At 37.5% G+C, this 27,584-nt stretch overlaps 1 protein-coding gene across 3 annotated transcripts in view; it reads left to right on the top strand.

Moving 5' to 3' along the window:
• Window positions 1-27,584, top strand: part of ZRANB1 (zinc finger RANBP2-type containing 1) — an 87,561-nt gene that overhangs the window by 17,067 nt on the left and 42,910 nt on the right. Inside the window, exons 2-3 of one of the 3 annotated variants that reach the window (XM_037804362.1) lie at window positions 8,455-8,627; window positions 9,923-10,773. In XM_037804362.1, the coding sequence (XP_037660290.1) occupies window positions 8,587-8,627; window positions 9,923-10,773 (892 nt within the window). In that variant the 5' untranslated portion in view covers window positions 8,455-8,586. Of the gene's footprint in view, window positions 1-8,454; window positions 8,628-9,922; window positions 10,774-27,584 lie in introns of those variants that run through there. The other 2 variants (XM_037804363.1, XM_037804364.1) reach the window with 2 other exon arrangements.

Here is a 27,584-nt window from a genome sequence, read left to right as displayed (position 1 = left end):
TCACACCTAAAAAATTTAACGGTAATTAATATCACATCATTGTTCTTATTTCCTTTGTTTGCATATGCGCATGCCCACACGTTTTTAAAACATTGGTTTGTTCCTACCAGGATCCAAAAAATTAGGTCCATATATTTGATTTGGTTGTTAAGGCTTTTAATTCTACTTTTGCATAGAGGTTCCCACTACCCCCGTCCCCTTTTTTCCTCGCCATTTGTTTGTTGAAGAAATTGGATCATTTTTCTTCTGGATTTTTGTGCATTCTGAAATGTGCTGATTTCATCCCCATGATACCATTTTGTTTCTCTACCCCCTGTATTTCCTGTAAACTTGCAGTTAGGTCTAGAGGCTTGATCAATTCACATTCAATAACTTTTAGTATTATGTGGCACAAGTAATTCATAGGTGGTATGATATGGTATGTGGGTGTATGCTAACTTCATTTTAAAAGTATGTTTTTGATGTTGCTTAGATCTTTTATGTGATCATTAATTTAACAGTAAGCATTTTAAAATTTGGACTTGACTATTTCAGGATTTTTCATTGGAGCAGAGAAAGTTTAATTAAAAATTATCTTTGGAAATAGAGTACTTGTAAAATAAAGTTTAATAAATAAGATTTTAAGGTGAGTCTTTACATAGAAGAATGAAAGACTTTTTTTACTAATTAGAGAGTTTAGCACAGGTGGTGAAAAATCTGGAGATCATCCTTATTCAGTTCCTTCATTTTTTTCACAGATGAGAAAATTGAAATTCCAAAAGATGACTCTTGGCTGTCTCACAGAGATGAGTTGTGGCTATCTCCCCGACAGCCATTCTTTGCTTTCCTTTAATACAGGGCTATGTATAGGTTGTTAACATTGTTTGTTTTGTTTGGGATTGTAATTTGGGGTGCACTACTGACGTTTGATGTCTCTGAAACTGCATAAAAGAGTCATGCTAAAAAATGGGTTCTTCAGTAGCTCAAGATAGATGTGTATTACTCCTCCTTTCTTGTTGCTTTCTAGGAACTGAATTGTTTGAACAGAGGAAGTTGATAAAATGACAGATAAAACTGTGGTATGTAAACAGGTAGAATTCTTGAAATGACTACAAGATAGATGAAGAGAAACAGTTTTGCTGTTGTTTCGTGCTAGGTTTGGCCCAACTGTGGGTTAATTTTATGTCTTCTAGATCTCCTTTCATTCTAAACAATGGGTTGCTAATTGTCTCTCTTTTTTTTTTTTTAACTTTAGCATTGTAGCTTTTAGTACAGATTTTCCTACTTAATGTAGTCTTGACAGATAAAAATATAAACTTTAAATTCTTTATTAGGCTAGTTGTAGTTGCATGAATTTTCACTTCAGTTAAGGCATAGTGCACCCTGGAGGTGTTGTTTAACTTAAATTTACTTTGTCCACTTGTCCACAGATTCTTGGGAAGGGGACTCAGCAAGTGTATTTAGTTCAAATCTACTCATTATATACAGATGCCTTAGATAACAAGTAGCAGTACCAGCCTCTTTGTATAGGAAGGTTAGCATATTTATGAGCCCTACTAATTCTTGATTATTTATACAAAATTTCACATTGATTTAATACTTTCAGGGGGTATTTAATGATTGCAAAAGTTTTATACTTGTGTCCTTTATATAATAGGACTTGAATAATTAACCTGTTCGTGAATAGTCATAGTAACTCAGGTTGCTCAGATTTTGAATACTTACAGATCTGTTGTAAACTTACAGACTTTCAGAGCTGTGAGGAAAGGACAAATGTTTCGCAGATAGGAAAACTGAGGCCCAGAAACATGAAATTCTGATTGGATGTTTGCTGTTTGAATTGGATTCTAGAGCTGGGTGTGTGAAGCTGAGGTAACAAAGGTATGGCATAGTTAATAGTAAGAATTTGAGTTTTTAGAGTTTTTAGAGTTTCAGATGAATTTTGAAATTCTTGTGATACTTGTCACATACCTAGTGATCTACCCCCAACCTCCCCTTTGCTTAGAGAAAATAAAAATCCTTAATAATTTATTAAGATTGACATTTTGGTTCCTGATGATGATAGCTAACATTTTAGAGGGCTTACCAAATGTACCAGGCATTCACTCATTTTATGCTCACAGAAGCCCTATGACAAAGGTATTATTGTTGCCCTATTTTTTAGAGGAGGAAAGTGAATCTCAGCTAAATAAAAAGATATGATCAAAGTTAGGATTAGAAAGGGCCAGAGCTGAAATTCAAACCCTGGCATCTAGAGCTGAATCCACTCTCTAATTCACTATGCTCTTTGGCCTTGCTGAACACGCCTTAATATGTGATATAAAACACTTCAAATCATGTAACATTCTTCCGATTGGGGCCTTAAACCAGTCATGTGACTTAAACAAAGGTTATGAGCAGATCTGAGGCCAGAAGCAGGTCTTTTAAATTCTATTTTTTTTTAATTGGAGAAGTTGTAGGTTTACAGAAAAATCATGCAGAAAATAGAGTTTTTATGTACCCCAAGAAGATTTTAATACTAAAGTATTTGCTAAGAAAAATAAAGGTCATAAAGCATTGTTTTGCATAAATGTTTCAGTTGCTCACTTGGGAAATATGGTTTTCAGATTTTTTTTTTTTTTTTAACTTGGCTCTCTGTTATCTGGCAATTAAAGGATAGTGATGAGTGCTGTTTATATTGTAATGCCTCAGAATTATCAAGACCTGAGTCACCAAAATGAAAATTAAATCTCTTAGTTTATCTTAGAACTATTCCAGTTCTTTGAATACATTTGGTCCATGAAATGCAGCTCTGTCGTTCATTCATCAGTAAATCTGTATCAGTGCCCACTGTATGCCAGCTACTGTTCACACTAGGGATAGAGTAGTGGGGAAAATAGCCAAAAATTCAAGCCTCATGCTGCCCACAGCCTTGTGGAGGGAGACGATCAGTGAATGGAATAAATACATTAGAAGGTGATAAATACTGTGGAGAAAAATAAGTGGGGGAAGCTGGGGGAACAGTGTGCCAAGGTGGTGGTGCAGTTTTAAGGTAGGTGGTCAGGGAAGGCTGAGGACTGGAAGTAACATTTGAGCAAAGACCTGAAAGAGGCAGTGGAGCTAGTCATGCAGCCATTTTAGGGGAGGGGTGTGTTTTGTGTTTGGGGGTCGGAGAAGGGAAAGAGAGCCTTCAATGTAAAGGGAACAGCAAATGTAAAGCCCAAGATGGTGATGGAGGTGATGAAGTATAAATCACATAGGGTCCTTTTAGGGTCTTTGGCTTGTATTTTGAGAGATGGAAAGCCGTTTGTGGATTTTGAGGAGGAGAGTGACAAACTTAATGACATGTGCTTAAAAAGAAGAATAAGTGTGGCTGCTGTATTGAGACTAAAAGGGGTGTGTGGTAGTGGGTGGGAAGAGGAAAAGTAGGGAGACCAGTTAGGAGATATTTTAGTTTGCTGAGCTGCTGGAAGCAGATACTATAAAATGTGTTGGCTTTAACTATGGGAATTTATTAGCTTACAAGCTTACAGTTTTGAAGCTCTCAACATGTCCAAATTGGCATCATCAAGAAGATGCTTTCTTCCTCACGACTGGCCGCTTGTGATCTTGGACTCCTCTGTCACATGGCAAGGCACATGGTGGCATCTGCTGGTGTCTTCCTTTTCTTGGTTTTGTTGCTTTCAGCTTCTTGGTTCTTTGGCTTTTCTATCTCTTTTTCTAAATTTCATTCTCTTATAAAGGACTCCAGTAAGAGGCTAAAGACCCACCCTGAATGAGGTGGGTCACATCTTAAGATCCTACTCACAATGGGTGCATACCTGCAGGAATGGATTAACTTTTCTGTGATACATACAGCTTCAGACCATCACAGGAGACTCTTGGAATAATCTAGATGAAATAAGTGGTGGCTTGGACGAAGGTAGTAGTAGCAGAGGAGGTGGAGAGAAGTGATCAGAACCTGGACATAGTCTGAAATTAGGCCAGCAGGATTTGCTAATGGTTTGGCTTTTGGGTGTAAGACAAAGGGGATGATGGCAAGCCTTTTGGCCTGAGAACTGGAAGGATGGAGTTGCCATTAGTTGAGATGGTGAAGACTGAGGGTAGAACAGATTGTTGGTGTTGGGCAGACCAGGGATTCAGTTTTGGACATTTTAAGTTTGAAATGTCAATTAAACATTCAAATAGAGCTGTCAGGTAGGCAGTTGGATTCATAAATCTGGAGTTCAGAATTTGAAAGTCATTAGCATATAGTTGAATCTGAAGACCTGGGATTGAATGAGATCCCTAAGGGAGGTAGTGGTTAGAGAGAAGAGATCTAAGGACTGAGTCTTAGGGCACTTGGCGGAAGATAAGGAGCTGGTAAAGAAGATTAAGGAAGAACAGCTCCTGAGAATGGAAAAAAACCAGGAGTGTCTAGGAAGCCAAGTGAGAAAATTGTGTTTAGTTATGGATTATGGAACCAGAGGGTTCCATTGCCCAATGAAGCCACTTAACAAAGAATTTAGTGATTGTTGTATTTTGTCTTTTCATTTGAGTTTCTTTTATTCCAGATGCCAAACTAGCATTGGCAAAGTGTTGTCAATTTTATAAATTTTATTAAATTACATGTGTTACATATATTTAATGGGCAGGGAAATGGGGATGCAGTAGTCATGACTTGCTATGTACTTTTAGATATTCATTGATAGAGTAATATATTTAACTATGTACTTACCTGGCGTGCTGTGAACTGAAAGGAAGACAAATACACTTTGTAGTTTTTGCTCAGTTTATATTCTGGTTGGGGAGTAGGAAGATAGCACAAGTGTGTCAAATATGAATCTCCATCCAGAAACTCAGGGCAGAGTACCACATTTAAATCAAGCCCAATTTAAAGAACTCTGAGCTCCCTTGGCAGGTAATTCAACCGTAGGCATCCTTGGGGCTCCCTTCCCTCATGTTAGTCAAAGGTTTGGTAATAACGTACCTTACTTTGTCTTCCAGAGGGTTCCTTCAGTTTCTGTTTCCTTCATCCACAGTTTCTTTGGCTGCTCCAATGCCTGTGGCTTGGCACCTAATTTGTTCCTTACAGACACTTTTTCCTAAGGTCTAGCCATGTCTGTAGTTGCTACCATGGAGTGGATTCCATCCTTCAGCTCTAGCATCTCTCTTTTTAGCGTGAGGTTGCTCACAAGCATAATCGACCATCTCCTTTCTCTTTTCAGGTCACTTAACATGATCTTTTCTATGGATTTTACTAAACACAGGGCTGGTCTGCATTCCATGCCACTGGATTCCCTTGGCCAGGGTTTGTCAAAGTTTTGCTACCAACTGAAAATTGAGGGGAGGGAATGGAATAGGAAAAACAAACACAAATTAATGTTTACAGAAACTAGCCCTGAGAAGAAACACAGTAAGTGCCAAGTGTCAGTGGAATGTGGTTACTTGGAGTGTATTTGAAGAGATTCGAAAACTTTGTGAAACAGATGGGAGTCTTAAAGGATTTGCTTAAAGTGAGTGAGTCTCTGTGGTGCTTTTGTATCATGTGTGTACTGTTGGGGAGGGAGTACATGAATGAGTTTGGGGTGTGTGTGGTCTGTTTGGGAGTGTGTTTGAATGTATGGGGTGTGCACGTGTGACTGAAGAGTTGAGAGTTTACTGTTGCAGAAGAACTTCATAAAGAGTCATGTTATTAGGATTATTCTGATAACAGTGAGCTTGCATGGATTTGGCTGGGTAAGAAGTTTAGGAGGCCTCCATAACAGAACTGTTACAGTCGTTCTGACCTGAACTTAGAAGTGATTGGTGGCAGTGGGAATGGGAAGAAAAGAACTGAATGCACAGAACCTCCAGGAAGAACCTCTAGAGAGAAGGCAGAGTTAAAGATGACTGAGTTTCATTGCTGGGTAGGAGTATTAATGATAATCATTCCTGGAAGTTGGAGAAGTTAAGATAGGAGTTTGTTGTGAGGGCGAGGGTAAGGGGTTCTATGCAGGATTTAATAAACTATTGGAGCCCTGAAATGAGGTTATGTTTGGAGATAGAGGGTTCATCATGGTCTTTAGGATCTTGCTCAAGACCAGTTGTTTTTCCTCTTGACTGTTGGTGAGGAAAACGATGATGTAAGAAGATGTTGATGAAAAAAGGAAATGACTGTGGGGGTTTTGGCTTGAGAGTTGTGTAGTGCTTTTAATTAATTAATTTGCATAAATATTACAATTCAGAATACCTTGTAATATTTTAGCAGAACCTGAAAATTCAACATGCATGGAATATCCTTTTAGTTTTAGTTTTCACCTGTCCTCCCCTAAGATGCTTTCTGAATATTCGTAAATCTCCACAGATTTGTAGTAATCAAAGCTAATGAGAAAGAAAAACTTTAAAGATTGCTGTCATTCATTCCTCAGGGTACCTTCTCATCATTTAAAACTAGCTGGCAACTGAGGTTCCTCAGGTTGTTTCTTAAGGAGCTTGCATTTGATGAGGATTACTTCAGTTCTCCAGTTCTCTTTCATTAGCAGTTTCTTTAGTAGGTGGTTGGGGAAATTTATAGTGTAGCTACAATTTTGGGGATGATTACTGACTACAGTATACATGTATTTCTTCTGCAATATTTAGTAATGCTTCACAAAATGGTTTAAGTAATTCATTGTCATGCATGAAAATATAAAAAAGGTTCAATTACTACTCCCCTCCCCTTCCTGGGCTGTTAGTATGTTCACCGTAGTACCTGTGCTTTTTTAATTATTTGGATTGGGAAGGTATATAATCAAAGTTGTTAGGATTTTAATTTTGGAAAATGGTTGGGATACTTGGAGACATCCTACAGGTAGAACTTGATGCACAAATGGATTCTTTAGATTCTCTGATCCACAGAATGGGTACTGCTGGTATTGAATTTGAACCAAGAAATATTTGTCTTAAGAGTAACATTTGTGTTCACTTCCCCTTAAAGAAGATTCAGAGTATTATACAGATTTTGTTGTATTTTATTGCACCAATTAATTGAAGTGTGATTTATTTGATAGAACTTGGAAATCTGAGTTGCGTGTAAAATTAGACTTGTAAGTTAAATTGGGTATATGATTGTATGTTAGCTTAAAATGGTAATCAGTAACAGTTTTGCTGTACTGTGCACTAGTAGCTTTTAAAACTGGTTGCTATTGAAAATAATTTTGTGTCCCTTTTGAGATGTCTTGACTTCTGGGAGAAAAAGAGTGTTCAATGTTAATTTCATCTCGGTAATGCAAAATCACATAGTGAACTGATGTTATCTTTATTCTTCCATTCTGTTTACTAATTTCCACAGGTTACAGATGCCTCTCTCAGATAATCCTCCCCAATGAATTTTAGGTTTTAGTTTCTGAAAAACAATATTCCTGCAAAGTCTCAATTGCCTATAGAGTGGATATTGAACATCATTATCTAATTGAAATGCACTTCTCTTAAAATTCTTAAGCTTGGTTTTGGTATTGCTTAGTTACCTGGATTTTTGGAAGGGAGTGCTAAAATTTACTGGTAGGCTAATTAGACAGCTGTTTGTCTACTATTTTCCATGCATATATGACAAGGATATTTTATTTTTTTTGTTAATTATTTTGTTTTGTTTTGTTTTTTTTGGTCAGCTTGGACATTTAGATAAGTTACTTTAGTACATTAGTTCCATGAAGATGAGCTAAGATAATATAAGGTTATAAGCTGTTTAGTGGACTCTACAAGCCTAAAGTTTATCAAAGCAGGCATAGATTTTTGAATGTGAAGATTTTAAATAAAATATAGAAACTACTTTTAGTGGCTCTGGATATGGGTTTATTATGGCATTTTGTTCATGCCATGATGGGCTTCTACTTGTTGATTTTAATTTCCAATAGCATGAACAAGTAATGTATTTCTGTCTTTACTCCTGAGAAACTAAAGGAAGAAACTGCTTTTAATGAGTATGAAAATGCCATTAAATCTTGATCATCTGCTCTGTAGGTGCTTAGATGATTTTAGTGCCCTGTGCTACAACATACTTTGAACTGCTGTCAGATTGTGTGTAGTCAGTGAGTGTGAACTAAATTTAAAAGCCTAAAGCCAAATAAATTTGGATTACTTGGGTTAGAAAAAAAAAATGCAGTTACTGAAGGAGAAAAAAGATTTCAAAGCTAAAAAAGGCAATAATTTTTTTTTTTTTACTTCCTTGGATTTATACCACTTTTCCTTCTTCATTAATAAAGGTAGGAATTGGCAGCACTACCAAATAAATATTACCAATAATATTAGCACATACATACAGGTTTGAGGTTTTGTAGAGAAATGTATTTGTTACTTCTAATTTGACTTTACAGACCAATCAGTTACCTAATTTTATTGCTGTGTTAAATTAAAATTCTAAATATGGTAGTCCATTATTAAATGAGTAGGATTAAAATACAGAATTGATTAAAATAAAGCGTTTTTTTTTTTTTTAAATAATACTTTTGGATAAAGTAGCAGGCTTCAAGTGAAATTCAGTTTTGGTCTCCTTTACAGGAATAGCTATTCACAGTCATACAGACCATTTATCACGTTTTGCAGTATCACCTGAGGAAGTCAGAATCGAGCCAGCATGAAGACTGAGTCTTGTCTTTGGTCTGATTTATAAACCGTACTTTTATACTAACCATGTGCAAGGTGGAGGTTATAGCAAGGAAACTAAAATCTTAGTAAGTGTGATTTTTATTTTAGCTATTAAGTAGCCTTTCTTATCATGAATTTTGTTCTGTAAATAGTGTTCATGCTATAAAGGGGACTTTTGCAGGCAGAGACATACATTTCTAAAGTGAAAGATACAGCTTTTCAAGTTCAGGAAAAATTCTGAGAAAGAGGGAAAAGCTTCTGTTATACTGCCTAAGATTTCTTTCTCTTTTCTAGTTAATGATGGTGGGATGATATTGAGTTGTGAGGGGATTTAAGAAAATGGAGAGGTTGGCTTTAGTGACCAGTGCCTAATTTAAAGCCATTTGGATAAAAATCATTATTAAATTTAATGTTACTGAAATCTGCTTCATTTACAAATTGGTTGTCATTAAATAATAGTCTTCATTATAGTGTATTTTTAGTAAGTCCACTGTGGAGTCCTAGGAACCTTTTAAATAGTGAATATATTTTGAATATGAATTGAATTTGAAATATTCAAAATATTGAATATTTTGAGCATGAATATGAATTCTGAATATGAATATTCAAAATTATATTGGAGTAATTATGCAGGAAAGTTCCGTCGATTTGGTTGTCCCAAGTTCGGGTAACATGGAGTCTTTTTGTGCTCTTGACAGAACTAGATTTTGAGGATACAGGATATCAAGGAATTTTATTTCACAGTGTTATTTTTTTAGTTGTAAAGATTTACTTCTCAACAGCTTTCTTTTCTACCTGTTTAATTATGAGTAGTGGATAATTAACAATTCTGAGCTTTTCTTCTCCCTTAGGAAGAATGATAGAATTGACTTTGTCTGATCTTTTGAAATATTTAAAACCTAATGATACTATACCTGGACAGCATATCTGTGTTTCATAAGTTGAGAATGGTTATGTATTTAAGATATTATTTGATTTGTGTGCTTTCCTTTCCCTTAAAGAGATTTAACTATTGGTTACTTTTCTAAATCGATGGGATTGCCTGGCTGGAATTAAACATTTCTGTTAGGGGCTTCCCTATTTTAATCTCTTTCCCTCTTAGAACTTTCAGCATAAACCTCCCTTTATCTCTTGCCTGTCCCTGTTGTATTCCAAAGTTGTAGCTCCAGGTCTTAGACTTTTTTCCTTTGGGAACTTATCTTCAGTGTCTCTATGGAGATTATAAAAAAGAAAACTATGATAATTCCTTATAGAATTTTATGTGCATTTTTTAAGAAATATGTGTTTTATAAGTTGAAGTGTACTTATATTTTCTAGGCATATTTTCAGAGGTGAAATTATGTTGTTACTGTTTTAATAACCATGTCCTAATTATTTGTAGCTTCCTGCCTGACATAACTCACTTCAAGAAGTGCACAATGTCAGAACGTGGAATTAAGTGGGCTTGTGAATATTGTACGTATGAAAATTGGCCATCTGCAATCAAGTGTACTATGTGTCGTGCCCAAAGACCTAGTGGAACAATTATTACAGAAGATCCATTTAAAAGCGGTTCAAGTGATGTTGGTAGAGATTGGGATCCTTCCAGCACGGAAGGTGGCAGTAGTCCTTTGATATGTCCAGACTCTAGTGCAAGACCAAGGGTTAAGTCTTCATACAGCGTGGAAAATGCAAATAAATGGTCATGCCACATGTGCACATATTTGAACTGGCCAAGGGCAATCAGATGTACCCAGTGCTTATCCCAGCGTAGGACCAGGAGTCCCACGGAATCTCCTCAGTCCTCAGGATCTGGCTCAAGACCAGTTGCTTTTTCTGTTGATCCTTGTGAGGAATACAATGATAGAAATAAACTGAACACAAGGACCCAGCATTGGACTTGTTCTATTTGCACATATGAAAACTGGGCCAAGGCTAAAAAATGTGTTGTTTGTGATCATCCCAGACCTAATAACATTGAAGCAATTGAGTTGGCAGACACTGAAGAGGCTTCTTCAATAATAAATGAGCAAGACAGAGCTCGATGGAGGGGGAGTTGCAGTAGTGGTAACAGCCAGAGAAGATCACCTCCTGCTACAAAACGGGATTCTGAAATGAAAATGGATTTTCAGAGAATTGAATTGGCTGGTGCTGTTGGCAGCAAGGAAGAACTCGAAGTAGACTTCAAAAAACTAAAACAAATTAAAAACAGGATGAAAAAGACAGATTGGCTATTTCTCAATGCTTGTGTGGGTAAGTTTCTATTTTCTGCATTTTTTGAATGAGATGGGAAAGATCTTTAAAATGACATAAAAAATATAAGCAGGATCAATATTATTTAGCATTGATTTCAAATTTTCTTGTAGGACTTATGCTGTTTGTTAAAGTTTACTCAATATGATATCTATACTCCTTTGTACGTTTACATTAGAATGTGTGTGATCTTGTCATAATTTTGTCCTGAATTGCCTGTGCTTAATTGTGTATATGTTTCTACATCATTGGGGAAAAATCTTTTAAGTTAAAGTGAAGTCTTTTCACATGTGAGTAGTAAAATATATACTGGGAGTTTAAAACTGTTGCTCTGTTTTTGTAACAAGATGTGACTGAGGAACACCAGCTGCTGTTTCAGAGTGTTTGTAAACAGTGTGAGCATCTTGTGATGATAGAAGCTTTAGTCAGATGTTAAAAATATCACAAAAATGTATGACTCCAAGAAGTTGAGCAAACATAATATTGACCTTGAAAATACTGATGTTAATTTAACATGAATATCATGTAGTCCGTATTTGCAAACTTGAATACAGCCAGCTGATTCCGTAAGTTCAAATTGTGATTTCTATATTTTGTGTTTTTAGTCGTTTCCTAAGCAAATTCTGGATATTGGTCCCAGCTATTAGCTCCGAGCTGTTAAAGGACAGAGATATCTGAGAGCAGGATTTTCTCTAGTTATTGACCTTGTGAGTTAGTTATTTCTGATTTAATTCACAAAAGCAGTGACTTGCTCATATATATATATATATTTTTTTTTTAGTGGATTAGATATTTCAGCTTTATGATTTAAATTATTCGGATGAGGGAGGCTATTTTGACATTGTATTTTGTAAGAAAATTTTGAGAGATTACCTTTTTTTAATGACATCAACAGTTAAACTTTGTGTGGAACAGTGGCTAAGCCTTAAACAGTAGATGTATTTGTTTTCCAGTGCTAATTTTATTTGTTTGTACCCCTGGATATAGCCTCAGGAGTATGGAAGACATAGCTGTGTGAACCTGCAAGTCCTAAGAGTAGATTGTCGTTTTATTTTCGTTTCGTTCTGGCAAGAAGTAGTTTTATTTTAGTTTCATCTTGGCAAGAAGAATATCTCAGCCGATGAGCTCTTCTGAAGACCAGCATGATACCCAGACATAATAGGCCCTTAGTGACTGTTAGCTCAAGTTTTCCCCTCCCTTGAGAACAGGGATGAAAACAGATTGGTCAGTTTCCTTCTATCTGTGTTGTCCCATTTTTCATCACATTGATCTCCCTTCCCCCCCCCAAATTGGAAGACCACTCATTTTGTGATTATCTTTTTTACAGAGTTACAAAAGGGTTTTATTATGTATTTTTTATTGTAAAAGTCACACAGTCATTTAAAGGGAACAATTCAGCGGTGTTTAGTAAATTTGCAGTGCTGGGCAACCGCCACCTCTTACTTCCAAAACATTTTCATCACCCTGAAAGGAAACCACACACACATTAAGCAGTTATTCCCCATCCCTGCTTCTGGTAATCAGGAATCTGCTTAGTATCTCTATGGATTTACCTGTTTCAGAGATTTCAAATGGAGTCATGTAATATGTGACCTTTTGTGTCGGGTGTATCTTTTAATTACTTGTGTTTGTTTTAGAACACCTTTCAAATCATTTTTGCAGGCAGTAGTGTACTATGCATACTTTTACTACAAAGTGTTGTTAGACTGCACATGGGTTTATAGATTCTAATGAACTAGATTTCAGTGCAGTGATTCTTGCCTTTCTTTGAGGCCATAGAATCCTTTAGGAATCAGGGGTTCATTGTTTCTCCAATTCATTGGGTCCCAGGAGAGGAACTCCTGGTTTGAGATTTTTTTTCCCCTTTGAAATACACAAGTTAGACCAATCAATTTAATGTTCTTCTAGTCTTTATGACTGTTTTTCCTTTCTTGGTACTGCCTTTTATTTCTTTCCGCACACACTTCTTTTTAATAGCTAGCCATCCTTGGTACCTGTCCGTATTCTAAAAGCAGGAAGCTCATTTTCGAGATGGAACAGAAACTCCTACTAGCAGGCCAATACTAGATTTGGTCTTGTTTCATTGTTAAAAGTTTCTTTGTTGTTAAATCTCTGTTCCCATTCCAAAGTTTTGAGTTCTTAGGACCAAGGGTTGATTGCATTTAGTTCTTGGTAATGTAGATTCTGCCTTTCTTATCAGCAAATATTGTTGACTGTTTACTGAATGATTCTGCACTTGTTATTACGGCCTTGTTTTTATTGGTTAGTCATATCTCCATTTGTGAACATCACTGAAATATATTAAAAGCTTTTTTTAAAACTTGTTTATATTGTGTTTGGGCTTAAGTAAAAGAAAAAAGACTTGGGCAGTAAGACTGACAGAAGTCTGAGTGTACTGAAAATTAATCTTTACTTCCCCTCTTCTGTCTGCCTTACGTTCTCCAGACTTCATTAGGTATGGTTTAAATGGCTTGTTGATGTTATAGATTTAGAAAATTGGAAAGTATGTATAGTACGTATAAAATATATACCAAGTATAAAATGTGAGACTTTCCCATTTGAAATTGTAAAAAATATCTCAACCTCAGGTCGGCTTTGTAGCTGATAAAATACGTATGAGGAAGATTCAGTTATTGAGATGGCAAAAGTAAAGTAAAACATCAAGAGTATTGATAAAGTATCTTTTAAGTGATTGTTGGGTGTAAATTTCACATAAGTCACGTTATCTTATGTGGTGAGAGGACATTGTGAAATTTTTGTCTTGGGAAGGGCATTATCAAAACCTGACATCAATAAAAGTAGAGTCTGGGGTTGGGAGTAGGGATAGTAAAGGCAGAAGGGTGAATTTAATTTTGCAGTTGTCTGAAATGTCTGTGTCTGGTGCCACATCAGTGCTCACCATGGACAGCCTTTCAATGACGGACAGCCTTTCAATGACTAAATGATGGGTACCTAGACCATAGGGCAGCACTACCTAATACAGTGCTTTCTGGTCTGCTATTTTATTGAAATATAAAGTTGCCCTTTATAAAAGCGTTTAAATTTATAACCTGGGTTAATTCCTTGAAAAGACACAGAGTCAGATTAAGAACCCCAAATTTGTGCTGTAAATTCCTGTATTCCTGGACCCTAGACACACATCCAGCGGCCTACTCAACATTTCCCCTTAAATGTCTAATAGGCATTTCAAATTCAGTGAGTCTAAAACTAAACTGGTCTTTCCTCAAGTCTGTCTTCTCAGTCGATGGCAAATTTATTGTTCCATTTGCTTGTGCCGAAAACCTTGGTCATCCTCGATTCTCCTTTTTTTCTATTCTTTCTCATTGCTATTTGTCAGAAAAGTCTCTTGGCTTTACCTCCAAATTATATCCAGAATCTGATTGTTTCTCATGATCCTGGTCCAAGCCACCATCCCCTTTCTGCCCCATCTTCCTCCCTTCATTGATGGCAGTATTTGATAAAATGCAAAATAAAATTAGTTTGTTATACCTAAAATTCTATCAAATAAAAATTTTACTTGCAAATTTTTTATTCCCATAAGCAGTTGCTTCCTGATTGGCATTTTTCCTTACTTCTTGACAAACAGCTTCAGTTTCTTAAGCTTGTCCAGTGACCCTGCCATTGAAGATGAGAAGTTAGATTCAGGAAGTGTTGAAAGTACAGGGAAAATGAATCAAGCTTATATAATCAGTAACGTGTTGAAATTGGAATTTTTATGCTGAAACATTCAGTAGTCCAAAAGCAGGTAACGTGAGCAACTTTCACTGTGGAGAATGTGCTCATCAAGTAATACCCCCTGTTGCTCCCAAGCTTTGGAGTGACCCACAGTGTGCACTAGTATCCCCTGTTGAGAATCACTGGCTTACAGGCTGAACCAGAATCTCTTCTTATTTAAGTCCACATGCTGAAGTGGTCTCATGAGGATTGTAATCTTGATTATTCCTGAGCAAAATTTGTCACTCTTTCAAAGTTTTGACGTTTCTAATAAACAGAAAATATACTGAAATTGACTTTTTCTTTCAAGTTGTCTGCAAAAATCTTGTTACATTTGATGCAGTAGTTCCCTCTTTCCTCGTAATTTAATTGTGTTGAAAATCAAATATTTGAGGCAGTTGCTTTCCATACCCGTTTGCCAGGAACCAACGTGTCCACTCCAGAGTGTCAAATATAACTGTAGAAATATCTAAAACTTGGATAGTATTAAACTTGTCAAAATATATTTGTCCATTTGATTCCATTTATACTGTTCATTTTGTACAAATTAGCAGTATATAGGCTACTTACAATTAAAAATATTTTGTTATTTTTGGTACTTGTTTTTAAAAATTGCTTATATGGATTTGTAATTTGTCACTTAAGGAAGTTAGCTGTTATTGTATTAATGATATTTTTATTTTATTGTATTTATTTTACTTCTCGGTGGCAAAATAGAACTCTGTTGGAAAAATGTAATCTTCTGTGAGGATTTTTACTCCTGGTTTTGAAACATTTGTGTCTGGTCAAATGAAAGGAATGTTACACAATCATCCAAACAAAATTAAATTAACTTTGACTGAAGAATATGTAATATAGATTAGTTTTTGAGAAATGGTAGAACTATGAACTGGAATGATTGAAAGGTGACTTTTACCGAAAATATTTGGTTTCTGTCATTAACAAAACAGAAAAGGAAATCCCTGACATAAGATACAGTGCTGATTTTATACGTTTATTAAGACAAATTTGTGGCTGACCTTTTAACTTTAGTGGAAACTCTGGGCATACGAATGCTTGTGAAGAAAAAAAAACAGAAGAGGCTTCTGTTTGCTAGTTCAGTACTCGTTTAGTATAAGTATTAATTTGCTGCACAGAGAAAATTTTTTGATGACTTACCTGAAAGCACAAAGCATTAAAAATCTTCAAAAACACACTATTAGTGAGGCAAATTATAGAGTCCAATTTGTGTTTTTTTGCTTGCCCACTTCTTGACTTCCTTATAGGCTTACTTTTGTCTCTTCTCTTTTGGGCTTTTTCTGAATTACATGACAGATTTAAATAGTGTAGCTGGCAGCATAATGGCCTGCCAAAGATGTCCATGTCGGAATCCCCAGAACCTGTGAATATGTTATCTTATGTGGCAAAAGGGACTTTGCAATGTGATTAAATTAAGAATTTTGAGTTGGGGAGATTATCCTGGATTATCAGGGAGGGTCCAGTGTTGTCACAAGGATGATGTGAGAGGCAAGCAGGTCAGAGTCTGAGAAGGAGATGTGATGTTGGGGAAGCAAGGGTCAGAGCGATGCGGGGCCACCAGCCAGGGAATGCAGGCAGCCTCTAGAAGCTGGAAAAGGACAGAACACGGACTCTCCCTTAGAGCCTTCCGAAGGAACGCAGCCCTATGCATAGGTTGATTTTAGCCCAGTGTGGCCCAGTTCTGACCACCAGAAATGTAGGATAATAAATTTGTGTTGTTTTTAGAGCGTGAGTATGTAGTAATTTGTTACAGCAGCCATAGGAAACTAATACAAATAGCGTTTTAAGTTTTGACAATTTAAGAAAAATATTAACTTGTGCTAGGATCTAGGTTAGAGTCACTGTTTTTATTTATTTGTTTATTAAAAACATTTTCTTATTGAGATTGTTCACGTTCCATAGAATTATCCAACGATCCAAAGTGTACAATCAGTTGGCCGCGGTACCATCATGCAGCTGTGCACCCATCACCACAATTACTTTTTTTAAAATTTTTAGAACATTTTCATTACTCCTGAAAAGAAATAAAGACAAAAAAAAGGAAACTCAAATCCTCCTGTACCTCTAACCATCCCACCTCCATTATTGACTCAAAGTATTGGTATAGTACATTTGTTACTGTTGATGAAAGAATGTTAAAATACTGCTGACTGTAGTATATAGTTTGCAATAGGTACACTTTTCTCCCTATATGTCCCTCTATTATTAATTTCTAGTTATAGTGTCATACATTTGTTCTAGTTCATGAAGGAGATTTCTAATATTTGTACTACTTTAGTGACAGACATTGCCCATCACAGGATTCACTGTTTTATACATTTCCATCCTTTAACCTCCAACTTTCCTTCTGGAAACATACGTGACTCTGAGCTTCCCCTTTCCACCACATTCACACACCATTCAGCTGTTAGTTGTTCTCACAATGTGCTACTGTCACCTCTGTCCATTTTCAAACACTTAAGTTCAATCTAGTTGAACATTCTGCTCATAATAAGCAACCACTCCCCATTCTTTATCCTTGTTCTATATCCTGGTAACTTATATTTCATGTCTATGAGTTTACATATTATAATGAGTTCATGTCAGTGAAACCCTGCAATATTTGCCTTTATGTGTCTGTCTTATTTCACTCAATATAGTGCCCTCAACCTGTCTTCATCAACCCATTTCTTTTAAGATGGTTCTGTTCAAACACTGTACATTCTTTCCTAAGTAAACAATCGTTGGTTCCCCATATAGTCATGTATTATGTATTCACCACCCTCAGCACTATCTATATAAGGACATCTCCATTTCTTCCACAAAGCAGGAGGAGGAGTCAAAGAAGGTAGAGAGACAAAAGAAAAAGAAAAAAGAAAGAGGAAAAAAAATGACAGCTAGGAAGCAATAAAAGGAAAGATAGCATTAAACTAAAGTAGAACAAAGAGTCAGACAACACCACCAATGCCAAGAGTCCCATACCCCTCCCTTACGTCCCCCTCTTATATGCATTTATTTTTTATTTTTTATTTTTTTTAATTCAGTTTTATTGAAATATATTCACAAACCATACAGTCATCCATGGTATACAATCAACTGTTCACAGTATGATCATATAGTTATGCGTTCATCACCACAATCTATTTTTGAACATTTTCCTTACATCAGAAAGAATCAGAATAAGAATAAAAAATAAAAGTGAAAAGAGAATACCCAAACCATCCCCCCATCCCACCCTATTTGTCATTTAGTTTTTACTCCCATTTTTCTACTGATTTTTTTTCAATTTTTTAACTTTGTTTATCAAAAAATTAAAAACAAACAGGCAAACAACAACCAAAAAAACCCCACAACATTTCAAACAAAGCAATGGATTAAGGAAAACAAATAACCTAAATAACTGCTTTGCTTCCAATATGTTCCTACCATACCCCAAGAAAATTAATAAACCATGTCCAAACAGAGGAGTAAGAAAAACAAATAATCTAAAATAACTACATTGCTTCCAACATGTTCCTACCATACCCCAAGAAAATTAACAACCCCTAAGAAAACAAAGGAATAAGAGAAAAAAGAAACCTAAAATAACTCTATTGCTTCCAACATGATCTTACTATATCCAAGAAAGTTTACAAACCATAATCATTCCTGAGCATTCCCATAACATTGAGATTACCCTCCATAGTTTATCTGTTCTTATTAGATTATCATTCCCCCTCCACTAATTGGTATCTCTAGGTCCCCTATGTTCTACAGTATAAAACATTCTACATTTTTCACAGAATTCACATTAGTGGTAACATACAATATCTCTCTTTTTGTGCCTGGCTTATTTTGCTCAGCATTATGTCTTTTTTTTTTTTTTTTTTTTTTTAATCTTCATTTTATTGAGATATATTCATATACCACGCAGTCATACAAAACAAATCGTACTTTCGATTGTTCACAGTACCATTACATAGTTGTACATTCATCACCCAAATCAATCCCTGACACCTTCATTAGCACACACACAAGAATAACAAGAATAATAATTAGAGTGAAAAAGAGCAATTGAAGTAAAAAAGAACACTGGGTACCTTTGTCTGTTTGTTTCCTTCCCCTATTTTTCTACTCATCCATCCCTAAACTAGACAAAGTGGAGTGTGGTCCTTATGGCTTTCCCAATCCCCTTGTCACCCCTCATAAGCTGCATTTTTATACAACTGTCTTCGAGATTCATGGGTTCTGGGTTGTAGTTTGATAGTTTCAGGTATCCACCACCAGCTACCCCAATTCTTTAGAACCTAAAAAGGGTTGTCTAAAGTGTGCGTAAGAGTGCCCACCAGATTGACCTCTCAGCTCCTTTTGGATTCTCTCTGCCACTGAAGCTTATTTCATTTCCTTTCACAACCCCCTTTTGGTCAAGAAGATGTTCTCCGTCCCACGATGCCAGGTCTACATTCCTCCCCGGGAGTCATATTCCACGTTGCCAGGGAGATTCACTCCCCTGGGTGTCTGATCCCACGTAGAGGGGAGGGCAGTGATTTCACCTTTCAAGTTGGCTTAGCTAGAGAGACAGGGCCACATCTGAGCAACAAAGAGGCATTCGGGAGGAGGCTCTTAGGCATAACCATAGGGAGGCCTAGCCTCTCCTTTGCAGCAACCGTCTTCCCAAGGGTAAAACCTGTGGTAGAGGGCTCAACCCATCAAACCACCAGTCCCCTATGTCTGTGGTCATGTTAGCAACCATGGAGGTGGGGTAGGCGAATACCCCTGCATTCTCCACAGGCTCCTCAAGGGGGCACTGCATCTTTTTTTTTTTTTTTTTAACTTTCCCTTCTTTTTTAAATCAACTGTATGAAAAAAAAGTTAAAAAGAAAACAAACATAAAATAAAAGAACATTTTAAAGAGACCATAACAAGGGAGTAAGGAAAAGACAACTAACCTAAGATAACTGCTTAACTTCCAACATGTTCCTACTTTACCCCAAGAAAGTTACCTAATATAGCAACATTTCTGTGAACTTGCTCCTACTATATCCATCAGAAATTAACAGACCATAGTCATTCCTGGGCATCCCCAGAACGTTAATTAGCTTATCTGTTCTTCTTGGATTATTGTTCCCCCTTCCTTAATTGCTCTCTATTGCTAGTTCCCCTACATTCTACATTATAAGCCATTTGTTTTATATTTTTCAAAGTTCACATTAGTGGTAGCATATAATATTTCTCTTTTTGTGCCTGGCTTATTTCGCTTAGCGTTATGTCTTCAAGGTTCATCCATGTTGTCATATGTTTCACGAGATCGTTCCTTCTTACTGCCGCGTAGTATTCCATCGTGTGTATATACCACATTTTATTTATCCACTCATCTGTTGAAGGACATTTGGGTTGTTTCCATCTTTTGGCAATTGTGAATAATGCTGCTATGAACATTGGCGTGCAGATATCTGTTCGTGTCACTGCTTTCCGATCTTCCGGGTATATACCGAGAAGTGCAATCGCTGGATCGAATGGTAACTATATCTAGTTTTCTAAGGAACTGCCAGACTGACTTCCAGAGTGGCTGAACCATTATACAGTCCCACCAACAGTGAATAAGAGTTCCAATTTCTCCACATCCCCTCCAGCATTTGTAGTTTCCTGTTTGTTTAATGGCAGCCATTCTAACCGGTGTTAGATGGTATCTCATTGTGGTCTTAATTTGCATCTCTCTAATAGCTAGTGAAGCTGAACATTTTTTCATGTGTTTCTTGGCCATTTGTATTTCCTCTTCAGAGAACTGTCTTTTCATATCTTTTGCCCATTTTATAATTGGGCCGACTGTACTATTGTCATTGAGTTGTAGGATTTCTTTATATATGCAAGATATCAGTCTTTTGTCAGATACATGGTTTCCAAAAATTTTTTCCCATTGAGTTTGCTGCCTCTTTACCTTTTTGAGAAATTCCTTTGAGGTGCAGAAACTTCTAAGCTTGAGGAGTTCCCATTTATCTATTTTCTCTTTTGTTGCTTGTGCTTTGGGTGTAAAGTCTAGGAAGTGGCCGCCTAATACAAGGTCTTGAAGATGTTTTCCTACATTATCTTCTAGGAGTTTTATGGTACTTTCTTTTATATTGGGATCTTTGGTCCATTTTGAGTTAATTTTTGTGTAGGGGGTGAGGTAGGGGTCCTCTTTCATTCTTTTGGATATGGATATCCAACTCTCCCAGCCCCATTTGTTGAAAAGACCATTATGGCTCAGTTCGGTGTCTTTGGGGGCCTTATCAAAGATCAGTCGGCCATAGATCTGAGGGTCTATCTCCGAATTCTCAATTCGATTCCATTGATCTATATGTCTATCTTTGTGCCAGTACCATGCTGTTTTGGCAACTGTGGCTTTATAATAAGCTTCAGAGTCAGAGAGTGTAAGTCCTCCCACTTCGTTTTTCTTTTTTAGAGTGTCTTTAGCAATTCAAGGAATCTTCCCTTTCCAAATAAATTTGATAACTAGCTTTTCCAAGTCTGCAAAGTAGGTTGTTGGAATTTTGATTGGGATTGCATTGAATCTGTAGATGAGTTTGGGTAGAATTGACATCTTAATGACATTTAGTCTTCCTATCCATGAACATGGAATATTTTTCCATCTTTTAAGGTCCCCTTCTATTTCTTTTAGTAGAGTTATGTAGTTTTCTTTGTATAGGTCTTTTACATCTTTGGTTAAGTTTATTCCTAGGTACTTGATTTTTTTAGTTGCTATTGAAAATGGTATCTTTTTCTTGAGTGTCTCTTCAGTTTGTTCATTTCTAGCATATAGAAACATTACTGACTTATGTGCATTAACCTTGTATCCTGCTACTTTGCTAAATTTGTTTATTAGCTCTAGTAGCTGTATCGTCGATATCTCAGGGTTTTCTAGATATAAGATCATATCATCTGCAAACAATGACAGTTTTACTTCTTCTTTTCCAATTTGGATGCCTTTTATTTCTTTGTCTTGCCGGATTGCCCTGGCTAGCACTTCCAGCACAAGGTTGAATAATAGTGGTGACAGCGGGCATCCTTGTCTTGTTCCTGATCTTAGAGGGAAGGCTTTCAGTCTCTCTCCATTGAGTACTATGCTGGCTGTGGGTTTTTCATATATGCTCTTTATCATGTTGAGGAAGTTTCCTTCAATTCCTACCTTTTGAAGTGTTTTTATCAAAAAGGGATGTTGGATTTTGTCAAATGCTTTTTCAGCACCTATTGAGATGATCAATTGATTTTTCCCTTTTGACTTGTTAATGTGTTGTAATACATTGATTGATTTTCTTATGTTGAACCATCCTTGCATGCCTGGAATAAACCCCACTTGGTCATGGTGTATGATTTTTTTAATGTGTGTTTGGATTCGATTTGCAAGTATTTTGTTGAGGATTTTTGCATCTATATTCATTAGGGAGATTGGCCGGTAGTTTTCCTTTTTTGTAACATCTTTGCCTGGTTTTGGTATTAGATTGATGTTAGCTTCATAAAATGAGTTAGGTAGTGTTCCATTTTCTTCAATGTTTTGAAAGAGTTTGAGTAAGATTGGTGTCAGTTCTTTCTGGAAAGTTTGGTAGAATTCCCCTGTGAAGCCATCTGGCCCTGGGCATTTATTTGTGGGAAGATTTTTGATGACTGATTGGATCTCTTTGCTTGTGATGGGTTGGTTGAGGTCTTCTATTTCTTCTCAGGTCAGTCTAGGTTGTTCATATGTTTCCAGGAATTTGTCCATTTCCTCTACATTATCCAGTTTGTTGCCATACAGTTGTTCATAGTATCCTCTTATAATTTTTTTAATTTCTTCAGGATCTGCAGTTATGTCACCTTTTTCATTCATTATTTTGTTTATATGGGTCTTCTCTCTTTTTGATTTTGTCAGTCTAGCTAGGGGCTTGTCAATCTTGTTGATCTTCTCAAAGAACCAACTTTTGGTGATATTTATCCTCTCTATTGTTTTTTTGTTCTCTATGTCATTTATTTCTGCTTTAATCCTTGTTATTTCTTTTCTTGTACTTGGTTTAGGATTGGTTTGCTGTTCATTTTCTAGCTTCTTCAGTTGATCCATTAGTTCTTTGTTTTTGGCTCTTTCTTCCTTTTTAATATATGCGTTTAGTGCTATAAATTTCCCCCTTAGCACTGCTTTTGCTGCATCCCATAGGTTTTGGTATGTTGTGTTCTCATTTTCATTCGTCCTGGAGTTTTAAAGCTGCTGCAATAGTCTAATCCTTCAGTTCAGTCCTGCCACAGTTTGTCTCTGCCACTGACCCACAAGTCCTTGGTATTGGCGTATGGCTCCTGAGACTTGCAAGTGGGCCCCTCTTCCAGGCCGTGCACCCCGGGTCCTCTGTTGAGGGATGACTGTGCTATGTCACAGGTGAGTGCCGTCCCCCCAGGGCAGTTCTGGGCTGCTGGGCTGTGTAGGGAGGCTCCCAGTCTGCTCAAATGATGGCTGAATGGGGCTTTGTTAATTCACACTGCTCTACCTTCCCAACTCTGGGACAATCAGCTGAGGTTGCAGGGAAGGCTAATGTCCACGCCCAGTTTTGTGGTGTGTGCCTGTTATTTGAAGCACTTCCGTCACACTGGGTTGTCTGGGGCAGTTCTGGGCTATGGGGCTGGCGATGGGCAGGAGTGTTTCCTGTCCACCAGGATGATGGCTGTGAGCGGACACCCCCCTTTTCTTGGGAAGTTGTGGTGTTTAGTGAATTTTCTCAGCCACTGGATTATTGCATTTTGTCTCAGAGCTCTCCTAGTTCTGCTCTTGACTTGACCTGCCCAAATAGCAAGTCTTTGAAGCTTTCTGTATTGGGCTTCTTAGAGTAATTGTTTTAGAAAAAGAAAAAAGGATTAAAAAAAAAAACAAAAAACCGGCCCTCCTCAGAGATCTAATGGGTTATTGAAATGCTAAGAGACAAAGCAACCAGGGCCATTAAGGAAAGGTCCACAGGGCAGAGAGATCAGCTTTTCTTCAGGATTTGCATATGCGCCTCAGGTCCCTTCCCCTTTCTATGTTCACCAGAACTCCAAAAATCCTCCGCTTTTATTTTGGAGTTTTTAGTGTTGTTTTTTTTCTATGCCTGTCTCCTCTCTGCTGGGCTGGCTGCTCTCAGATTCTCTGGTGTCTGGTCTCAGTCTATCAATGGTTGGAGTTTGAATCAGTAGAATGAGTTTCCAATAAGGGCTGCCACTGCAGTTCTCTCTTCTCCTTCCCGGAGCTGACAGCCCCTCCTCCCCCGGGACTGAGCCTGGCAGGGAGAGGCGCGGGTCCCCTGGCCGCAAAAACTTACAGATTTCGCTGATCTCAGCAGTTCCACGTTTTCATGAGTGTTGTATGAAGTATGCCCAAAGTCAGATTGCTCTGTGTTGTCCAGTCCACGCAGTTCCTGGCTTTCTACCTACTTTCCTGGAGGAGTAACTAAAACATACAGCTCACCAGTCTGCCATCTTGCCCCGCCTCTCTTATATGCATTTAGCTTTGGTATATTGCCTTTGTTACATTAAAGGAAGCATAATACAATGTTTCTGTTAATTATAGTCTCTAGTTTGCATTAATTGTATTTTTCCCCCAATACCACCGTATTTTTAACACCCTTGCAAGGTTGACATTGATTTGTTCTCCCTCATTTAAAAACATATTTGTACATTTTATCACAATTGTTGAGCACTCTAGGTTTCACTGAGTTATACAGTCCCAGTCTTTATCTTTCCTCTTTCCTTCTGGTGTCCCACATGCTCCTAACCTTCCTCTTTCAACCATACTCACAGTCATCTCTGTTCAGGGTACTTACCTTGCTGTGCTACCATCACCCCAAATTGTGTTCCAAACCTCTCAGTCCTGTCTTTTCCTTTCTGTCTGTAGTGCTCCCTTTAGTGTTTCCTGTAGAGCAGGTATCTTGTTCACAAACTCTGTCATTGTCTGTTTGTCAGAGAATATTTTAAACTCTCTGTCATATTTGAAGGACAATTTTGCCGGATATAGGATTTTTGGCTGGTGGTTTTTCTCTTTCAGTATCTTAAATAAATCACACCAGTTACTTGCCTCCGTGGTTTCTGTTAAGAAATCCACACACAGTCTTATCAAGCTTCCTTTGTATGTGATGGATTGTTTTCTCTTGCTGCTTTCAGAATTCTCTCTTTGTCTTTGACGTTTGGTAATCTGTGTTAAGTATCTTGGCATAGGCTTATTCAGATCTGTTCTGTTTGGGGTACGCTATGCTTCTTGGATCTGTAATTTTATGTTTTTCTTAAGAGATGGGTAGTTTTCATTGATTATTTCCTCTATTGCTTCTGCCCCTTTTCCCTTCTCTTCTCCTTCTGGGACACCCATGACACGTACATTCATGCATTTCCTGTTGTCATTCATTTCCCTGAGATGTTGCTCATATTTTTTCCATTCTTTTCCCTATCTTCTCTTTTGTGTGTATGATTTCAGGTGTCTTGTTCCCCAGTTCCTGAGTGTTTTCTTCTGCCTCTTGAGATCTGCTGTTGTATGTCTCCATTGTATATTTCATCTTGTGTGTTGTGCCTTTAATTTCCATAGATGCCGTCGGTTGTTTTTTTGAACTTTCAGTTTCTACCTTATGTTCTCCCAGTGTTTTCATTATACACTTCGTCTCTTTTGCTGTATCTTCCCTAAACTTTTTTTTATCTTCATTTTATTGAGATATATTCACATACCACGCAGTCATACAAAACAAATCGTACATTCGATTGTTCACAGTACCATTACATAGTTGTACATTCATCACCTAAATCAATCCCTGACACCTTCATTAGCACACACACAAAAATAACAAGAATAATAATTAAAGTGAAAAAGAGCAATTGAAGTAAAAAAGAACACTGGTACCTTTGTCTGTTTGTTTGTTTGTTTCCTTCCCCTATTTTTTCTACTCATCCATCCATAAACTAGACAAAGTGGAGTGTGGTCCTTACGGCTTTCCCAATCCCATTGTCACCCCTCCTAAGCTACATTTTTATACAATTGTCTTCGAGATTCCCTAAACTTTTTGAATTTATTTAGTATTAGTTTTAGTTCCTGTATCTCAGTTGAAGTGTAAGTTCTTTCCTTTGAGTGGGCCATAACTTTGTTTTTCTTAGTGTAGGTTGTAGTTTTCTGTTGTCTAGGCATCTGGTTTCCTTGGTTACTCCAATCAGGTTTTCCCAGACAAGAATGGGCTTAGATCTCAGAAGGGGGTAGTATTCAGTATGAGGTCTCCCTGAGGGTGTGTCTTAGAAGATTGACACACCCTGTGGGGCCTCAAGCCCCTGTGCTTTTCCTAACCTGCCCAGCAGGTGGCGCCTGTCAGCCTATAGCTCCTGACTGGTGTAAGGTGTTGTGGCCCCCTTAGTCCTTAGTTTCTGTTTTGGCTGTTTTCCCCCAGGCTCTGGGGTCTGGTTCTGAATGGGAGGCTGGTAGTAGGGCTGGTCACCACATCTTCCTCTTAGGGAAGATACACCCCCTAGTGAGTGCTCATCAGCATTTAAATAGGTTCTTTGTTTCCCTGACTGCTGTCTCCACCCTTGTCTGGGTCAGAGAGCTGTGAACTGAAAATGGCTGTGGCTTTCTCCACTGAGCCACCCAGGTTGAGAGAGAGAAAAAGGGACAGAAAGGCCCCCTCCAGGGCTAGTCTGCGGTCCCCCTAGCTTCACCCACCAGCCAGAGACAGCACCCGGTTCTCTGGGCTCCCCTTCCCGGCACAGAGAAGCCCTCTGGCTCTTTAAGTTCAGTCATCACTAAAAGCCTCTGTCTACTTGTTGGGGATTTGTAGCTTGTGTTGAGCAGTCCACATTTGTTAATCAGAACCCCGGTTGGTGCTGGACTGAGATGTATTCGCTTGTTCAGAGTGCTGCTCTTTACCACAGTGAGGTTTTGCAGTTTGGGCTGCCCTGGGGGGAGGGGGCTCCCAGCTGGGGTCTGTGGTCTTTACTTACAGATTTTATGCTGCGATCTCAGTCATTCCTCCCAATCCAGGTTGGTGTATGATATGTGGACAGTCACGATTGTCACCCAGCAGTTATTCTGCATTATTTACTAGTTGTCCCTGGTTGTTTATTAGTTGATCTAGTGGGATTAACTAATTTCCAGTTCTGTCTCGCCGCCCCAGAGTCAGTGTTTTTTATATGAAAGAAGTTGAGGTGCTGAGAGGCTAAGTGACTTACTGAATGTGATGTAGCTATGTTATCCTTTTCTAGACAAGGATGATCTAGGTGGGTGTTTTTTTTCCCTGCCAGGAATGGTTGAAAGGAGTACTGTGACTGGAAACTTTTGAATAATGCTTGCCTATGAATATTAGTGTTCTCAGTACTACCTTTTCTCAAGTCAGCGCATATGAAGCTGATTGCTGCATCCCACGGTAATCTGTCACATGCTGATATTTCCCAGCATTCCATTGCTTGGCTATATTATTTTAACTTGAATTTTAGTGTGACATTTCTATAATATTTGTTTTTTGCTGCTTGTGTTTGTCTGTTTTCAGCTTAGTTTACCATAGCTGTTTGGGCAATCTGTTTTCCCTTTTTAGACTTTCCCTGCCCTGTGGAATTGCTTTGTGGTCATCACTTCTCTGTTGGTAGCCCTGAAGCATATCTGTGTTCTAATGTTTAGTTTTAGAGATAGTTTTCTGGGAGCTTAGAGAGATGTTGATGAAATTGTTCACTCTTCTGGTAGATTTATGTTTATTTTTCAAGTACTGAATTTTTTCCACAGTTCTAACAGGCTTTTGTTTGATTATGTACTTGTTTTTATATTGATGCCAGTAGGGTATTCTACTGAAAGATAACTTATCTTTCCTGATTTTTGTTTTTCCTAGTACATTGCTTTATAAATGAATGAAGGCAGAGCCAGAGAAAAAGGTCTTGGAAATTATTAATCTTCGACATTTAAAACCATCCAATTGCCCCCCTCGTTTTTTTTTTTTTTTTTTAGAAAAATGGTCTGACTTAGAATATTTTATTAAAGGTGGTCTTCAAATTCAAAATGTATGCAGGTTCCTGTAACACATCTTTGGCACTGCATCCATAAAAGGAAAGTAAGCTGCTTGAAAACGGGCAATTCCTTGTTTGTCCTTCGTTAACTTTGTGAGGTGCTCTTCCATGGGATGCATATGTGTGTA

The sequence above is a fragment of the Choloepus didactylus genome, chromosome 15 (assembly GCF_015220235.1).
Source record: "Choloepus didactylus isolate mChoDid1 chromosome 15, mChoDid1.pri, whole genome shotgun sequence".
Lineage (NCBI taxonomy): Eukaryota > Metazoa > Chordata > Mammalia > Pilosa > Megalonychidae > Choloepus > Choloepus didactylus.
Note: the sequence above shows the minus strand (reverse complement) of the source record. Positions and strands in the feature narration are given on the sequence as shown.